The 16,829-nt window shown below is 47.2% G+C and overlaps 1 protein-coding gene and 1 non-coding gene across 5 annotated transcripts in view; both read right to left on the reverse strand.

Annotated features, from left to right (window-relative positions):
• Positions 1–16,601, reverse strand: part of CFAP418 (cilia and flagella associated protein 418) — a 175,234-nt gene extending 158,633 nt beyond the window's left edge. The window contains exon 1 of one of the 4 annotated variants that reach the window (XM_069621394.1): positions 16,391–16,601. In XM_069621394.1, coding sequence (XP_069477495.1) covers positions 16,391–16,422 — 32 coding nt within the window. In that variant the 5' untranslated portion in view covers positions 16,423–16,601. Of the gene's footprint in view, positions 1–14,631; positions 14,806–16,390 lie in introns of those variants that run through there. The other 3 variants (XM_069621395.1, XM_069621392.1, XM_069621393.1) reach the window with 3 other exon arrangements.
• Positions 15,360–15,441, reverse strand: TRNAS-AGA (transfer RNA serine (anticodon AGA)). The gene has a single exon. It is a non-coding gene; the product is annotated as a tRNA-Ser (tRNA).
• Positions 16,602–16,829: the final 228 nt, after the last annotated feature.

Here is a 16,829-nt window from a genome sequence, read left to right on the forward strand (position 1 = left end):
ATGCACTCCGGGCTGCCATTGGTATCCCAAGAAGGGAACACATCTCAGCTGCCAGGAAACAAGCCCATTGGCTACCTGTCAAAACACTGCCCCTCACCCATAAATGCATCCACCACGCAGCACCTCAATACCGGTCTCAGAGATTCACCAGACCACTCACAGAAAGACTAATCAGAACCCTAGAACACTAATCTACTCAGGTCACAGAAGCACGGGCGGGAGGCTCCATCTTCCCCTTCTTTGCCGGAACCCAGTGGAACTCCCTTCCACCCAACCTCAGAGAGATCTCATCCCACGTAGCCTTCCATAAAGAAATCAAAACACGACTGTTCCTCTGAAATCTCCCAGTAGCTACCCATAGTGCTCCAAATGCGTTGAATTGTCCGGCATGTAGCACTGCCTCCTATCCAAGTAACTTTGTATTTATATACTATGTAACCTGCTCCACTTCTACGCCTCATGTAACCAGTAGGAATGTCGTAACCTGTAACCAAGTTCACTCTCTTATAACATCCACCTCAATGCCCTAGGACTGCCAGTGTGCTTTATAAATGGAAATAAATAAAAATAAAATAAATAAAAGCCACAGCTCGCCATTGGAGCATGTCAAGGAAAAGAAAACCGCTCAGAAAACGAAGACTATGTGCAGATGTTTCACGTGAGACCAACACACCAGCAAGTGAAACAACTGAGCCTCCAGTCGCAAAGCCTGATTCAAGCTAGACACAAGATAACCTTGGGCACCAGAGAGCTACCACATTTGAGACAAGTGATGGATACCTCCGGTTCCAGGAGTGCATGGCATAATAAGCCAATGCCCATGTCCTTGCAGAAATCTGACATGCACATCTGGTTTCCTTCACCACTTTGCTTCCTAACAAACATCAAAAGAAGATAGCAGCACACCCGGAGCTCAGAAAGCCTTAAACTGCAGAATCCGCCACTACTGCCATCACAATCAGGGTCCACAGAACTGAAAATATATTGCATTATACCTCAAAGTACAAGTTTGTGCACACAACATATGTACATATTGGATGACCTCCACCTGCAAATCACTGTGGGTAACAGTTGCACTCACATATTGATCTACCTCAAGGAGCACAAATTTAAACTGTTGATGGTTTAAACATGTGGTCATAAGCTCAAGATCACACATTCTAAAGCATGTTGCGTCGGAAGGTCAGGAGCCAAGTTATGCTGGTTGTTCATTTTTAATGGGTTCTCAAAGATTCTGTTCTTACCTTGAAACTATTGCCAGTTAGGAGTTTGAATGAACCTAAATACCTCACATTAAATGCATGCATTCATTCAATAAACAATACCTTTGTGTGTTCTTAGCTATTTCCAGTAAAGGAATATTGGACTTATACTGAATATGTCACTGTTAAATACATGTATTAATGTATGCTTGTGTTAGCCATAACTGCTAACTGCTTCAAAGTGTGATGATTTATTCATTTGGTTTTTCGAAGCACCTACAATATATGTTTCTAGGCGCTCATGCATATTCACCAAGCAACTCATTTACTTTTGCATGCAGTAAACATTACTCACCATTGCTAGGATGTGTACGCTTTATTTATGCCACCAACATAGGCAGCCTGTTTTGCAACTATTGCTCCAAGAAGTTGTTAATGAGGACTTTCCAGTGCTTCAAATCTCTGATCTATGATAACTGTCTTGAGGGGGTGACATGAACCAGACTATTTTTTATTTTTTTTTTTAAGTTTTTATTTTTGGCGGCAGAGGTACAAAGGCACACACAAAGGACAACAAACGTATACAGCAGTTACATTGTAGAGCAGCACAACAATTACGATACAGCAATCACAGCATATACAACATGGCAATACCTGAGGAGGAGCAACAGTGGGGCTTCATCCAGTGGGGTCAGAGCCCGGTGGGGCAGGGGACATACCGGACACGGGGGTGTCCTCGCTGAGGTTGTTAAGGTAGGTGTTAAATTCACCCCAAATATTCTTGGCACGAGATTGGGTGGGGAGCGTAGTCAGATAATCTTCCTCACAATTCCGTGCCCAGGTGAGTAAGCGGAGCCACTTGTGATAGGTCGGGGGAGAAGGGCATTTCCAACTCTGGAGTATACACTTTTTGGCGATCATGCAACTTATATTCAGAAATTTGGCCAGTCGTCTGGAGCCATCGGTTTTCCAGGCCCCGAACAGAACCGCCAGGGGGTCAGGGTCAACCACGGTGTCAGTTATTGCGGAAAGCGTTTTCAATATGCTATCCCAAAACCCCGACAGCTCCCTGCAGGCCCAAAACATATGCAAATGGTCAGCTTCCTCCGCACCACACCGGGGGCACAAGGCAGCCGCGGTGCGGATGAACCTCGTGGTCCTACGTGGGGTGTAGTAAAGCCTGTTGAGGAGTTTGTACTGCATGGCGCGGAAGCGGAAGTTGAGGGAGACCTTTTTGGTGTGTAGACACATTTCACCCCAGGCAGCATCGGATATCTCCAGACCCAGTTCGCCCGCCCAATCGTCCCGCGCTCGGAGAACTGGGATAGGGGCATTCTCCTGTAGGATCTTGTATAGTGAGGAGACACCGCCAGAGTTGCCAATGTAAGCAATTGCCGGGTTATCTGGGGGCTCATCTGGGAATGAGGGCCATGTAGTGCGAAACGCTGCCCGTAGTCTATAGTATTGGAGAGTCTCTAAGGCGGATCTGGTGTGGCCATGTTTCCATGTTTGGGGGTCGATAAATCTGCCTTCGGGGTAAAAGTCTGACAGTGCCTGGTATCCCAAGGCCCCCCAGTGTTGGGCTAATGCAGTGTCATGTGTGGGTTCTAGGCCGGGGAAATCCCACACCGGGAGCCATTTGTAGTAAGGGGAGGACTCGGAAGTTGGATCCAGCAGACGTTTCCAGGCCCTAATGGTCGTACCGACAGGGTCAACAGGAGAGTCAGGTGTGTAATGATGATGTAGTATAAGGGACATCATGTTGGTGTCGATAGCCGCAAGTCGTTCCAATTTGACATGCGGCCGTGTCGGGGAGCCGGGGTACCAGTGGGTGGCATGTTGGGCTTGGGCCGCGGTCCAGTAGAGAACCAGGTCTGGAGCCGTGAGACCCCCCTGCTTATATGGGAGCACCATGTCCGTCCACTTCTTGCGCACTGCGCCGGAATGCCATAGGAACTGCGCGCATAGTGCGTGTAGTTTGGTGAAGTATCCCTTCCCAGGCCATATAGGAACGTTACCGAAAGTGTAAAGAAGCTTGGGGAACAAAATAATTTTGATGAGAGAGAGTCGACCCGCCATGGACAATGGGATAGAGCGCCACCTCAACATTTTGGCATCAGCCGACTGTGCTACGGTCCCATAATTGTCGGCCAGTAGGGTAGGTTTAGTTAAGGATATCTGCACACCTAGATATCTGATGCCGTTCGGGGACCAGCGGAGGGGATACTCGGTGGTGGGTCGGTGGGTAGATTTGGTAAGCGGGAAGATCTCAGACTTAGAATAATTGATCGTGAAACCAGAGTATGTGCCGATGCGCGTGATATCCCTTAGTATGGGATCCATGTGAGTTGTGGGCTCTCTGATGTACAATAGCACATCATCCGCGTATAAGGAAATTATTTCGGGGTCATCTTTCAGCCTTATTCCCTTGCGGGCGTGGCGTGCACACACATAGTCTGCCATTGGCTCTATTGCGAGTGCAAAGAGAATCGGGGAGAAGGGGCAACCCTGTCGGGTGCCCCGAAAAAGCGTGAAAGGGTCAGATGTCAAAGAATTGGCCCTTACACGTGCTACAGGGGAGGCGTATAGTAATTTGATAAACCCGATCATGTTTGGGCCAACGCCCATTGTCTCCAGCACTAACCACATGTAGCTCCACGAGACCATGTCAAAGGCCTTCTAAGCATCCAGGCTGACCGCCACAGCCTGGGCATCCTGATCTATACGGGACAAAACATTGAACAGTCTCCTGATGTTATGGGAGGTGGACCTGCCGCGGACAAAGCCTGCCTGATCCTCATGGACTAAGTGTGGCATGATAGGCAGAAAACGGTTCGCTATGATCTTTGCAAAGATTTTGGTGTTGAGGTTCATAAGGGAAAGGGGTCGATAGGATCTGCGCTCGTCTTCCGGTTTGCCAGACTTGAGCAGGACCGTGATAACAGCTTCACGCATGGAAGGAGGAAGGATGGAGACCCCGGAGTGCTTCGTCAAAGACCTCGAATAGTCTGGGGGCCAGTATGGCCACATGCTCTTGATAGAACTCGGAGGTGAGGCCGTCAGGCCCCGGCGCCTTGCCCTTGGGCAGATTTGAGATGGCCGTCACTATCTCGTCAAGTATGATGGGGGAATCCAACTGGTCGCGGGTGGCAGGGGATAGTTCAGTAGTGGGAATCTGGGCAAGCAACTCTCGTATGTGTTGTTCAGTGTGTTTGGCAGGTTGGGAATACAGGGACCTATAGAACTCGGTGAATACCCCCAAGATCTATTGATCCGCCCATTGTACATTGTCGAAACGATCCTTGATGGAGGTGATCTGAGTTCGGCCGAATTCCCCCCTTACCAACGCTGCCAGTGTCTTCCCCGGCCTATCCCCCTCGCTGTATTTCCTGGTGACCAGTGGCCGGCTGAAGTATTGGATTTCACGGGTGGGGAGTGCGTTAAATGCTTGCAATTCCTCGCTGATTTGGGACAGTATGGCAGGGTCAGCCCCAGTGGAGCATTGTTGCGCCAGTTGCTTCAATTTAGCTTCGGAGCGGCCGAGGGCCGCGCAAATTGTTTTTAGTAACCCAGCCTCCCGTGTGATGGACATTCCCCTAATATACACCTTGAAGGCATCCCACCGGATCGCAGCCGAAGTTCCCCGGAGAGAGTTGCGCTCAAAGAAGGATTCGATGTCAGCCAGAATTTCGGCTCTGGACACAAAGTCCCTGAGGGCTTTGGATTTGAATCGCCAGGTGCTAAGTGTTGGGACGGGCATGCCTAGCTTCACCTAGAGAGTAACTGGAGCGTGGTCCGATAGAGTACGGGGGAGGATCTGGGACCCCTCCACCCTGCCCATGGTTTCACTGGACACGAAGAACAGGCCGACAGTCCTGGGGGTGTAGTGTCCTCCAAACATCGCGTATGTTAAGTGTCCGCATGTGGCCGTGAAGCCTACGTGCAGCACTGGATAGGGCGCGGGAGGCCGTGCTAGTTCTGTCCAGGACAGTGTCCAGAATGAGGTTCATGTCTCCCCCCCATAGTCTGGATACCCACGTAGCCCAGCAGTATATTGGTCACCGCATCGAAGAACTCAGGAGAGTCGACATTGGGGCAATATGTATTGACAAGTAAGTATTCTTTGTTCACCAGGGTGCAGTGAAGTATGACGTAGCGACCCTCAGGGTCTATGTAGCTCTTATGCAGTATAAATTTGATCGATTTATGTACCATTGTGAGGACACCCCTGGATTGGGAGGAATAAGAGGTGAAGAATCTAGCAGGGCCCCATGACGGGGCCATGGTGCCCAGGATATGGGCGTTGGAGTGTGTCTCCTGTAGGACTAGTACCTTGCAGCCATGCCTGCTTGCAAAGGCCATGATCTTACGAGCCTTGGTGTGATTGCTCAATCCGCGGACGTTCCAAGACATTATTACGGTGGACATTTCAATAGCAGATATATAAATTCACAGTGCACATGTCAGTGAACATCCCAGGTCCAGCAGTGGTGTGTGTTCCCAAGGTCGAAGACGAGAGTGCACACGTGGTCTACCTCCGTGCGTGCCGAGGGACCTCGATTGCCTTTTTTTGTGTAACGCCCCATTCCCACCCTCCACCCTCACCACCAACCCAAACTCAGCAGTGTAAACAAAACCCACCCTCGACAGTGCAGAGCTGGGCCGACCCCAACATGGCCCAGTCTGCCAAGAAGCCCAACCGGGGCTGGCCCGCAACAAGGGCATAACCAAGAGCAGTGCAATCGCAGTGGGGTGCGCTATTGCCGTGTAGTAGAACGCTTGGAACCAGCAGGTTCCGTTACAAAGCAAACAGTGTTAGCGGTCGTATTGTAAATGTCCCTGTTTTGCACAATCAAGTACGGGGATCAACAGAAGGAACATAGTGATTCAGCAGGCCCGGCAACCAGGTGTGACCATAGAAAGGTTCAGAAGGCTGCCAGAGTAAATGCAATCAATTAAGCAGAGCGAAAAGCATTTGGTCCATGGCAGGAGTGTGAACAAGGCAAAAATTAAACATGCATAGAGGAGCGTTATACCGGAGGAGATACAAAGCGCCACCGACCATGGATGCGAGCAAACAGTGGTATGGAACAAACAGTATGTGGTCATAGCGGATAAATAGCACAGATCAACATGGAGTTCAGTCATTGTTCATAGAATAATCGACAGGAGGTTGCAGGGGAACATGTGCCTCAATGAATTTTACCGCTTCGGACGCACAGTGAAGAAATATAACTTGTTGTTGAACGTGAACTTCAAGCGTGCCGGGAAAAGTATGGCATAGGGAACGTTTCTTTCTCTGAGGAGTTTCTTCACTCCAAGAACTGGCGGCGCTCCTGTTGGACACCAGTTGAAAAGTCGGGGAAAATTCTGATCACATGCGAGTCCATACGTAGCTCGCCCTTTTCCCGAGCGAGGCGGAGAATTAGGTCGCGGTCCTTGAAGCTCAAAACTTTCGCAATGATGGGCCTCGGGAAGTCGCCAGGCTTGGGCCGCGGCGAGAGCGCTCGGTGTGCCCTTTCAATGCTGAAGAAGGGTGACATGTCTGGATTGCCCAGTAGTTCCTTCAAAAGATTTTCGACTGCCGGTTCCAGTCTGCCCCTCAGCGCATTCTCCGGGACACCAATGATGCGTATATTGTTTCTGCGCGACCTAGATTCGAGGTCAACACACTTGGCCCTGACCGCCTTCATGTCCGCAACCAGGGTAGACACAGTGCCCTGGAGCGTGGCTATGTTGTCTTCGTTGGTTCCAATTCTGTTCTCCGCCTCCATGATTCTCGACCCCTGCTGGTCCAATTTGGCTCTGAGCGATGCCACATTGGCATTGATGTCATCGAGCTTTTCGTGAAACGCTACAAAGTTTCTAGCCATGGATTCCATGATTGAGGTGAGGTCTGTGGTGGGTGCCTCAGCAGGGAGCATATCGGTCGCCTGGTCGTCTGACGTGTGGGCCGAGTCGGACCTCGGGGTGGGCTTGGCGAATTTGTCCATGGCCCCGGCTTTATTGGTGTTCCTAGATCTGTTGGACATCGTAGCAGATGATCTTAGGGCGTCGAGTGGGGACCAGGGCGAGCGTGTTGAGGAGGTGCTCGGTAAGTGCTATTTATTTTTTTTACAAAAAATAAGTTCTAGATGCGTTTTTTTTCTAAGTTTTCCAGGCTGGAGGAGCCCAGAAAACTTAGAAATAAAACCGCAGCTTTAAAAAACGTATTTATGTTTGCGGTCGCTTTTGAAGCGACCGCAAATATAAATACAACGTTATTGTGTTGGAAAACGCTGCGGTTTTTCTTTCCAAGTTTCTCAGGCTCCTCCGGCTATTTATTTATTTTTATTTATTAAAATAAATAAATAGCACTTACCGAGATTCAGCTGCAGCTTTCCTGCTCTGGTCTCCGGTCCCCGTCCTCCGCCTACAGCACTAATGAAGGGAAAGCCACCCAGCGGTAGCCTTTGTTTACTACAGCTGGCTGGCTTTTCCTTCATTAGTGCCGCAAAAGCAAAAGCCAGCACAGGAGGGCCTCCATTTCACAAAATAGCTCAAAATTTTACATAGGACGTTTTAAAACGGAGAATGCTAGTATTTTTTTTTTATGTTGCCTATCTATTTTTTTAATAAAGATTTTTACTAGACCAACCCTTTAATTCCTTCAGATCAGCCAACGGACAGGAAATTGTGTGTTTCCTTCTCTGGCACACAACACTGTCAGCTAGCAGCCTTTAAACTCTCACCATTAGGTGTTATCTTATAGCAGCCATTTAACCTCACACAGTTAAGTGTTATCTGATAAGGATTCAAGAACAGGTAATGGACAAATGAGAACAGAAGCATCCTTCACATACACAAAGTCAAGGCACATAGGGTAACATAGGAAACACTGGGTAACAAGTGAGAATTTCCTTTATAACAGACAGCCGGCTAACATAGCCTGCAGAAGTATACTGATCTGTGATATTGCAGAACTTTACAAATGCCATAGAGTACAGTGACGGCATTTACTAACGGTTAAAGAGATCTCACTTTGAGAGGCAAAAAACCATCTAATGTAATTTCACATAGGTGTTCTACCTCGAACGAACAATGTGACATGCTCTAGCTCTCTCACAGTTCCAAACAGTAGATATGACGAACCCACACTTGCAGGGCTGCCATGTTACTTGTTAGATATTCCGGGAGGATAGCTCAGCGGCAACATGCTCGCCTTGGAAACAGGACAATAGGAAGCAGCACAGGTTTGATTCTTGGGTCCGCGCTTACAAACTTCTGGGTATTAAGCACGTTATAAATACAGAACTAAGACATATTCCTGTAACAGCGCCTCAATGCCCCATGGCTGTGTGAGCGCTTCTTTAAAAAAGCAATTAAATAAATATATATCCCAACACAAAGGAGGAGAAGGGAGAGCAACAGACTTGCCAGTCCATTTTCAAGCTGGAAGGGCTGTCGAGGAGTGCAGAGCAGCAGCAGCATACGAGCGAGACGGCCCATCGCAGCTAAGCAGAACTCGTCATTTGAAGCACACTCCGCTCTAAACTAGAGTGACAAGGGGATGCGTGTTGTGTGCATGGAAACTGATGGTGCATAGTGTAGCGTAGCTTAATAAGAGATACAGGTTACCCGTGTGTTTAAACTAAACCACCACTTGTTCTATTACTTACACATTCAAACATGCTCTTTGCCCATATGGCAATCTTGTTCATAGGTGTGATGTTATGTTATATCTGCTTTTGCTTTAGCTTGTTTAATGAGAATAAGAACCCTCATAAAATAGGGGGTCATTAAATGCATTAACATGATAACTCCTGTGTTAATATAATTCAGAGCAACGCGTCAGAGCAGTATCTCTGAGTCTAAGAACTTTACAATTCCTGACTGTATATGTTTAATCATGTTGATACGCACATGAACCTAGGCACACCTGTCTTTCAGCGCTGAGAGACAGCCTACGGTGAGTCTTAGGGTGAGTTTTTACATGAGCGACTGATGACCAGGGGTCTGTTGTCACTGCCTCAAACAAGATGGAGCTAAGAGGATCATGGGCAAGCCTAATCATAGGCAATCAAGACAGCACTGTACGCACCAGGTGAAACACAAATTGAAATACAGATTAGGTAAAAGGAAGCTGATCCATTTCATTTGTGTATAGTCCTCCTAGGACTATGAACAGAGCAGATTACTGTAATTAAATGTGGGAACAAAGGTTGGACAATAGTTTGAAATAGGTCTGTTCAAATGTGTATGGGAAAAGGACTCATGCCAGATCTACATTATAACACCACTTTAAATAATAACCGCAACCAGCCCCCCTCTATTTTTTCGAGGTAAATTGTTTTCTGCCTCGTAACGTTTGTGTAAAATATTTTCATGCAATACCCTCATGTCAGGGTTCAAACCTCTAACATAGTCCTTAATCGAACATTTAAAACAGACGGACAAATGGTTTTTCTTCTCTGTAGTTTGTCAGTTGGTGGCTGAGGAAAAGCCGAGAGGGTTTGGCTTTGGGATACCCCCTCTGGCTAGATCCCTCTCCTGGACTCCAGGCCAGAGGTCCACAAAGTTTGCCCCTTAAGCTCTGCAAGGCAGTCACTGGCACAGTCCTGTAATAGAGACCTCCTGACTCGGTGAACCATGGTCAGAGGCAGGCCTGCTGCTGATATCTCTGAGCAGTGAAGGTGATAGCTCCAGAGTGCCAGAGCCATGCTACCAGGGATCCTGGAACCTGGGAGTGTGGCGACATAGGACTGGGGATGACCATTTCCTGAGGAGCACAGAGCTCCCTGCGTGTCCACCTGAGGTAATCAGAGCGGAGTGATCACTTCAGGAAACCTGGGTTGGGAGTAGCGGGGGGCAGTAGGGCCCACTGCAAAGTGAAGTCCCCTCTAGAACAAGTAAGAAGACATTCAGAAGCTCTCCAGCCAGCTGATGAAAATGAAAGTGTGCACCACTGCCCTTATGTCTATATTGCCAGACAAACTTTACACTAGGCAAACTGCTGTTGTGTGCCCGTTTTATCTTTTATGCACAGATTATTTCCTCTTCCGTGTTGCTACACTCTCAGGATGCCTGTGGCAGGGTGGATTAGACCGTTTTGTTGGATTAGAGATAATGGTCTTCATTCCCCTCATGGATGAAAGAGCTACAGATAATGAAGTCCAAAAATTCAAATTTACCTCCAAGAAGAAAGGTGTGAGTTGCCATTGCCATCTTTACAGAAATCTGCATATAGCTCTTGTGTACCTACAGTACCTTTTGATTATTTATGGCTGTGATAACAAAAGGAAAACAATTTAGAACCACCAATACCTGTGTCTAATCAAAAGGTTAGAGAGACATTAATAATCCAAGTCGAGGGAGGCAACAAATACATATAAACAATCCATCCAGGGATTGAGTAGTGAGTCCCCATTCTTGTAACATCCGACTATATCCGCTATATGTGCAGCGCCATAGCCCTTTCCCCTTCACCATCTAAGTATAGTCATCACAAAAAGAGGAATTTACATTTGGATAATACAGAGTTGGAAGAAGAATAAAAAAGTCATAAATGCCTACTCCTCATCAGTTATAAGACAATCATCATACTAAATTCTCAACTTAATGTTGAGCATCTCTTTATAGTCAAGGGTAGTACCTTCTTGAAGTATTCTGTATCAAAAAGGCATCAGTGAGTTGGATATTTGCAACATAGTTATGTGTGTGAGATTGTATAGCACACACGTGTCATGGTCATGGCCTCAAAGCACTTTAGATTTGTTTGGGTGTCCCGCAATTCATTCTCTAAACATATATGATAATCAAGGACAGTGGGTGCTACATTTGGTAGGGCATGCAAATTACAGCTTTTCAGCATAGTTGTCTAATGTTGTAACATTATATTAGCAGATGCATGTGCTGGGTGAGGATGCTATGTGATTTGCTATGTCAGTCAAAATGTGCTTGTTGGAATGGACAGAGCTTGACGTGGGACTCATCCATTTCATTTGGCGACGTTGCACTAAAAGGTTCATTAGCATCTCTCTCATATTCAATGTGATCAATTAGGCATGAAAATGTTTCTTAAAACCATTGCCTAATAGATAAAAACTCCCTCGCCCAGTAAGGGATCCCCTATCATTATTCTAAGAAGTATTGTAATGATAAGTGCAATGGGTACATGGAAGAGCCTGGAAATTAAGGATGCCTCTACTGCAAAATTGCACAAACTTCTGATTTAACCTACAGAGCGGGATTATTAGGGTATTTATTGAGGGCAGACCTAGCTTTGGGAAGCAAGTGGGAGCTTTACAAAGATAGGGGTGGGGGGAGAACACAGTGGATGTATGCATGCTGCAGGTCTATGGAGGCCAGGAAGTCTGTTCTCCGCACCAGAGGAATAATCCTCTCGAGCATATCAATCTTGAAGGCAAGTTTGGCCACAAATGTGTTGAGCCTCTTCAAATCCATCACCAAGTAGAAATTGTCTGAGCTTTTTGGGAACAGAAAGATTACTTAATAGTAAATGGGGCTCACACACCCTTGCCAGTCTCTCTATGGCCTTCTTGGCCAAAGTTTTCTGGACCCCCTTCTGTAGTGCCAATCTCTGGAGTATGTGTCCAGGCCAAGGTGTTATAATGGATGTAGAGTGTGAGGTAGGAGCCAGGAGCCAGGAACCCATTGTGTAATCCAGCCGTACCACTGGATTGGCCTAGAGATCAAACGACCAAAGGCCCAAACATGTCACAGAAATAACAGCTGTCCCCCACCGGGCTATGCTGACCACCTGAATTTCCGCCCATCACGTGAATATTTTCTGACCCTGCTTGCCAGAGACAGAAAGCCAATTCTCATGTTTTCTCCTCTTATGCCACAGGACCAGAGGGTAAACACAGGAACCAGACCCCTCCTCATAAACCAACTCCACAAGATTGCACTGGCAAGAATCCTTTCTTCCAGCATGGTTTATGATACAAATAGGCAATTAAAGACCGAATCTCCTTCAAGATTCTCTCCACCGCACACAAATGCATCAACCTAACAGCACCCTCCTACTTATCTGACTCTCTAGTCAGAACACAATCCAGGAGACCCACTAGACGCGAGTACACCAACCAACTCACAGTGCCACGAATCACCAGGGCCAAGGCAGGAGGCCTAGGATTCCCCTATCTGGCACCTAAACTCTGGAACACGTTACCCACAGCCCTCAGAGCAAAAACCTCTTCAGGCCTTCTGAAAAAATCTAAAAACTACACTCTTCAACTAGCTGCTAGCTCACTGTACATACTTGTGCACTACTATATCTGCTCCTATGCGCTACAAGCCACAATGCCATCTCATGCTGTATGTATGTATTTACGTGACCACTGTAACTAAGATATGAATATCCACTGTAACCAGCGCCACAATGCCCACGGGCTGCTGTGCGCTTAACAAATGTGAATGAATAAATAAGTAACCAACTACAGAATAACATGCCACAGCAGGACACAGCACCAACCTAACTCAACTCCTAACAGTCCAGCCACAAACTAACAGTTCTACAGGGCCCCTACAAAAAGCCCTGGCTTTCCCCACTTGAAACCAGTACCAACATCTGTAACCAAATGCCTGCCCCCAGCTGCCTGGACAGCATAAGCATAGCACCACAGCATCTGAAGCCAATCAGGATGCCCAGCGTGGCATGCACATAATCATCAAGCACCTGTAATAAATCATGGAGCCTGGCACAGTCACACCCCTAAACATGTTTCTCCCCTCCCACCCTTGAGCATGACCATATTCCATCCCACTCCAGCAGGCACAGAAGCTTACAGACCAGGGCCCACCGTACCCCCCCCCTCCAAACCTACCATTTTATATTTTCCATCAAGCTGTGCAGGACAAAGGTGCCAGAAATGTGGACTGAGCTGCCCCACACATTATGTAAACTATGGTACTGAACAAGCCCAATGCTGGCCCAGTAGGATGAGAGTACTGTGAATCTGGGCATGGTGAAAACCCTGCCCTGGGCCAGAGTGCAAACCAAAAGCACCCCACAGCTCCCCGAGAAGATAGCAGAGTACCCAGTGACAGCCTGATCGGAGGGAGACTCATCCACCCGCTTGGCCCTGCACAAACACAGAAAGAAACCAGGCAGACCCTACTCACATGTGGCCAGGAATGGGGCGATTCCCTTTCAAAGCCGATTGACAGACACCCTTTTTTAGCCCCAGCAATATCAGGGGCAGTACGGAGCGATCCCAACCTCAACCAAGACCCTTCCGACAGCAGAGAGCACGGTAGGATTTAAGCACAATGCTTTCTCTGTCCATTGCCCATGTGCATCACGTGCAAAGGTGGGTACACACACTGCCAGCAGCGTTAAAACTCAGAAGCAAGAGAATAAAGGTCCCTGTCTGGACAGAAAAAATTATCTGAGGTTGAGTGGGAAAGTTAGGTACACTGGGAACCACAAGGAGGTCCGGAAACATTCAGACGTGGAATCTGCCGCTGCAAAAAGGAAAGGACCAGAAAACAAGCCTTCTCTGCCTACGCGCAAAGACTCCTCCCAGTCAGCACAAGTCTCGCCCCACGCACCTACAATTCAAACAAGAACTCAATACCCACCTCTTCATGGACACTCTCCTCCTCAACAACTAAGCCATCATGTCGCCCTTCAAACCACTGGACTTGCTAGACCCCACCCGCCCCTCTACACCACCCTGTACAGCGGTACCCTCTATTCTACCCCCCTCGCACCCTGCTGTATCTGTTCTGCTGTTACCACAAAACACCTCTGTAAAACGCTTCATTTGGTATTGGTGTATACCTCTGAAACACTCCATTGCTTCTCGAGGCTGAGACCACGCTCAATAAATTCCATAATAATAATAATAAAAGGCTCTGGAAATAATGTTCAAAGTGGCCTCATATTACACATTTTGAGCAAGCACAACCTCTTTCCCCTAACAAAATTTGGAAATGAAATAGGTAACCCCACAAAGGAGCACCATGATGCAGAAGGCCAATAGGAAATCTACAGAGTTCCCTGTGTACCAGTCCATCTGTGAGCCGTGCGGGGGTTACATTTTTCATTTGAAGAAGGATCCTTTCAGTGGAGGCTGGGACTCAATAAGTATTGGGAATTAAGACGTGAAGATAAATGACATTGACTGATCATTCTAATAATGTTTGCCTCAATGCTAACGAAACTAGTGAAATATCTTGCAAACAAACAATTAATTAAAAGGAGGAGTTTAGGATCCAGAGCCCCTTTCTATTGGGCAGCGCGGAGCGTGGCCACACCTTACTTTTCCACGTAGGGACGACGTGCTTACGACGAGGAGTCTATGCTAGCTAGCAGCACCTGGGATGCCTGAATGTTGCGTTACTAGTGATAAGCCCTTCCAGCTCTCGGAGATCCCCACCGGTATTCATAGGGAGAGTAGAAGGGTTGGTGCGCCGTCACCACCTGTTAGGTTGGGATCTGGCCTTCGGAGCACGTCTAGGGTTGGTGTCAGTGTTGCTGGCCTCGTTGGTCCTGCAAAATCGAGATTCCACTTCATCCAGTAGCTGGTCCAGATCATCCGCCATCTTTCGCCAGTAATCCAGGATCGAGAAGGAATGAGGGCGGGCCGAATAGAAGGAAGAGTCCTGGGGTTGCTTAGCAACGGCGAGCACGCCCCTCTAGAAGCAATCGTCCAGACTCTCCCGTGGATTGGGGGCTGGATTTAAAAGCTCGTCCCCAAATAAAGTATCAAACGACATAAATAATTTCTTACAACAGCTATTATGTGGAATGCAATGCTTTTATATAGTAAACTGCGGCGCGTCTTTTAATGTAAATGCTAGTACATGCAGTTCTGAAAGTGAATGTCTTTTGTTTCCCCGGCAGTTGCTACATCAGCGCATAAACGTCCCATCCCAAAATGGCAGCCCTGTTTGCCGTTCGAACAATTTCTGGCGTGGCCGAGACACTTTCAAATTAGCTGCCTCTCTCAATCCAAAATAAAATAAACCTGACATAAATGCACTGTGCAAATGTTACGAAGTGCCTATTATTGGTTTATTAAATATACATTCAAAAATAACCTTTGAGGATATCGGTGCGAAGAAAGATTTTTTTTTGTCTGGCAAGAGGTAAATATTTTCTCTGTTGAAAGCACGTATTAAAAATTGTGGCATATTTTTAAAAATACCCGTAGTCGGCAGGATTCGAACCTGCGCGGGGAGACCCCAATGGATTTCTAGTCCATCGCCTTAACCACTCGGCCACGACTACTGTGTAACCTTATTGCCGACACATATATACATGTGCTAATGCGCACAAGTACATGATTGAGTGTTGGCAAGAGATTGGATCTTCACAAAACCGAATTCAAAAAATGCAGAATGACTCATGCGTGTTCAAAGCACTGTGTTGTTTTAGTCACTGCATTATATATTAGCATTCTCTGAGTCCATACATCAGAAAGTATGGTTTGAACTGTTCATAGACATATGTCTTTATTCTTGTTGGGTTAACATGCTTGCTGGTGCTAGATGCTTATACCTTTCAACTAGTTAATTGAGTCTCCATGGAGGGTGAAGTCAAATGTTTTGTAGTGTGATCCAATTGAAGTGAATGTGTTGAACACTTTTTGAGAGGGTGTAATAGATTTGATGGCCAGGTGTGACAAAATGACTACTGCTATGCAGAAGTATTTATTTTTCCATGTGTAGAGCGCACACAAACCCGTAGGCATCAGTAGTCTCAACCTCCTACATAGCTCTCAAATCCCAGGTTTTTGGTGGGTGTCATCCACCTTGCAATCAGCTGACTCACCCGCAAACCCTCCTATATACTCATTCACTTCAATTGGCTCTCACCCTGTTGTGTCCCACAATGATCACTAGGACACATGCTGATGAAACCGTGGCTTTTATTGCCAACCAAACAAGAGACTCACACATTTAACTCACTGCATGGCACATACACTTGTGGTATATACTGTGAAGTGTTCAGGGGCCAGTAAACAGGGATGGAGAGCAGTGAGGGGATGGGGCCTTGCCTCCTTCGCTGGGACAGCGATTCTGCAGGCTTCTCCGCGCACATGTCCGCACCTAGAATGCTGGAGAGCGCACTGTGTCTCTCACTTCCAGCTTTCCGTGCTTTTGTGAGAGGCGTGCATGCTTTCGCTGAGTATGTCTGTACACACCCGCCCCCGATAAAATTGGGAATTTTCACCCACCTTGGTGACACAAAAGGATAAGAGCTATGCATCTACTAAGCTCCACGCTGTCAGGTTGCCAGTGTTTCTTTTTAATATTCTCTTGAGGGACGACAGCACACAGTAGGGAAGACAGCACACACTCACATGCAACAGGCCTAGGTCTGTAATAAGACCAGGATCCTGCATTAGGTTAGACTATCTTTATTCCTTCCCTGCAGCGAACTACCACTTCCTGGGCTCCTCACCTCCCATGTGCGAGCCTCGCGCATGCTCATTGGTTCAGCCTACAGAGCTCTCCGGCTCCATTAACTGTTTCCTTGCCAGGACGCTACACACGCCACCACTAAACCAGTAGCATACATGGCAACGCTCCCGATGTATCAAAAATGTAATTTTTTACTTTCTCCCTCCTAAAATAATACCCTGATGCAATTCAATGGAAAAATTGTATTCTCCC

Source organism: Ambystoma mexicanum, chromosome 5q, assembly GCF_040938575.1.
Source record: "Ambystoma mexicanum isolate Mex_15411 chromosome 5q, UKY_AmexF1_1, whole genome shotgun sequence".
Classification (NCBI taxonomy): domain Eukaryota; kingdom Metazoa; phylum Chordata; class Amphibia; order Caudata; family Ambystomatidae; genus Ambystoma; species Ambystoma mexicanum.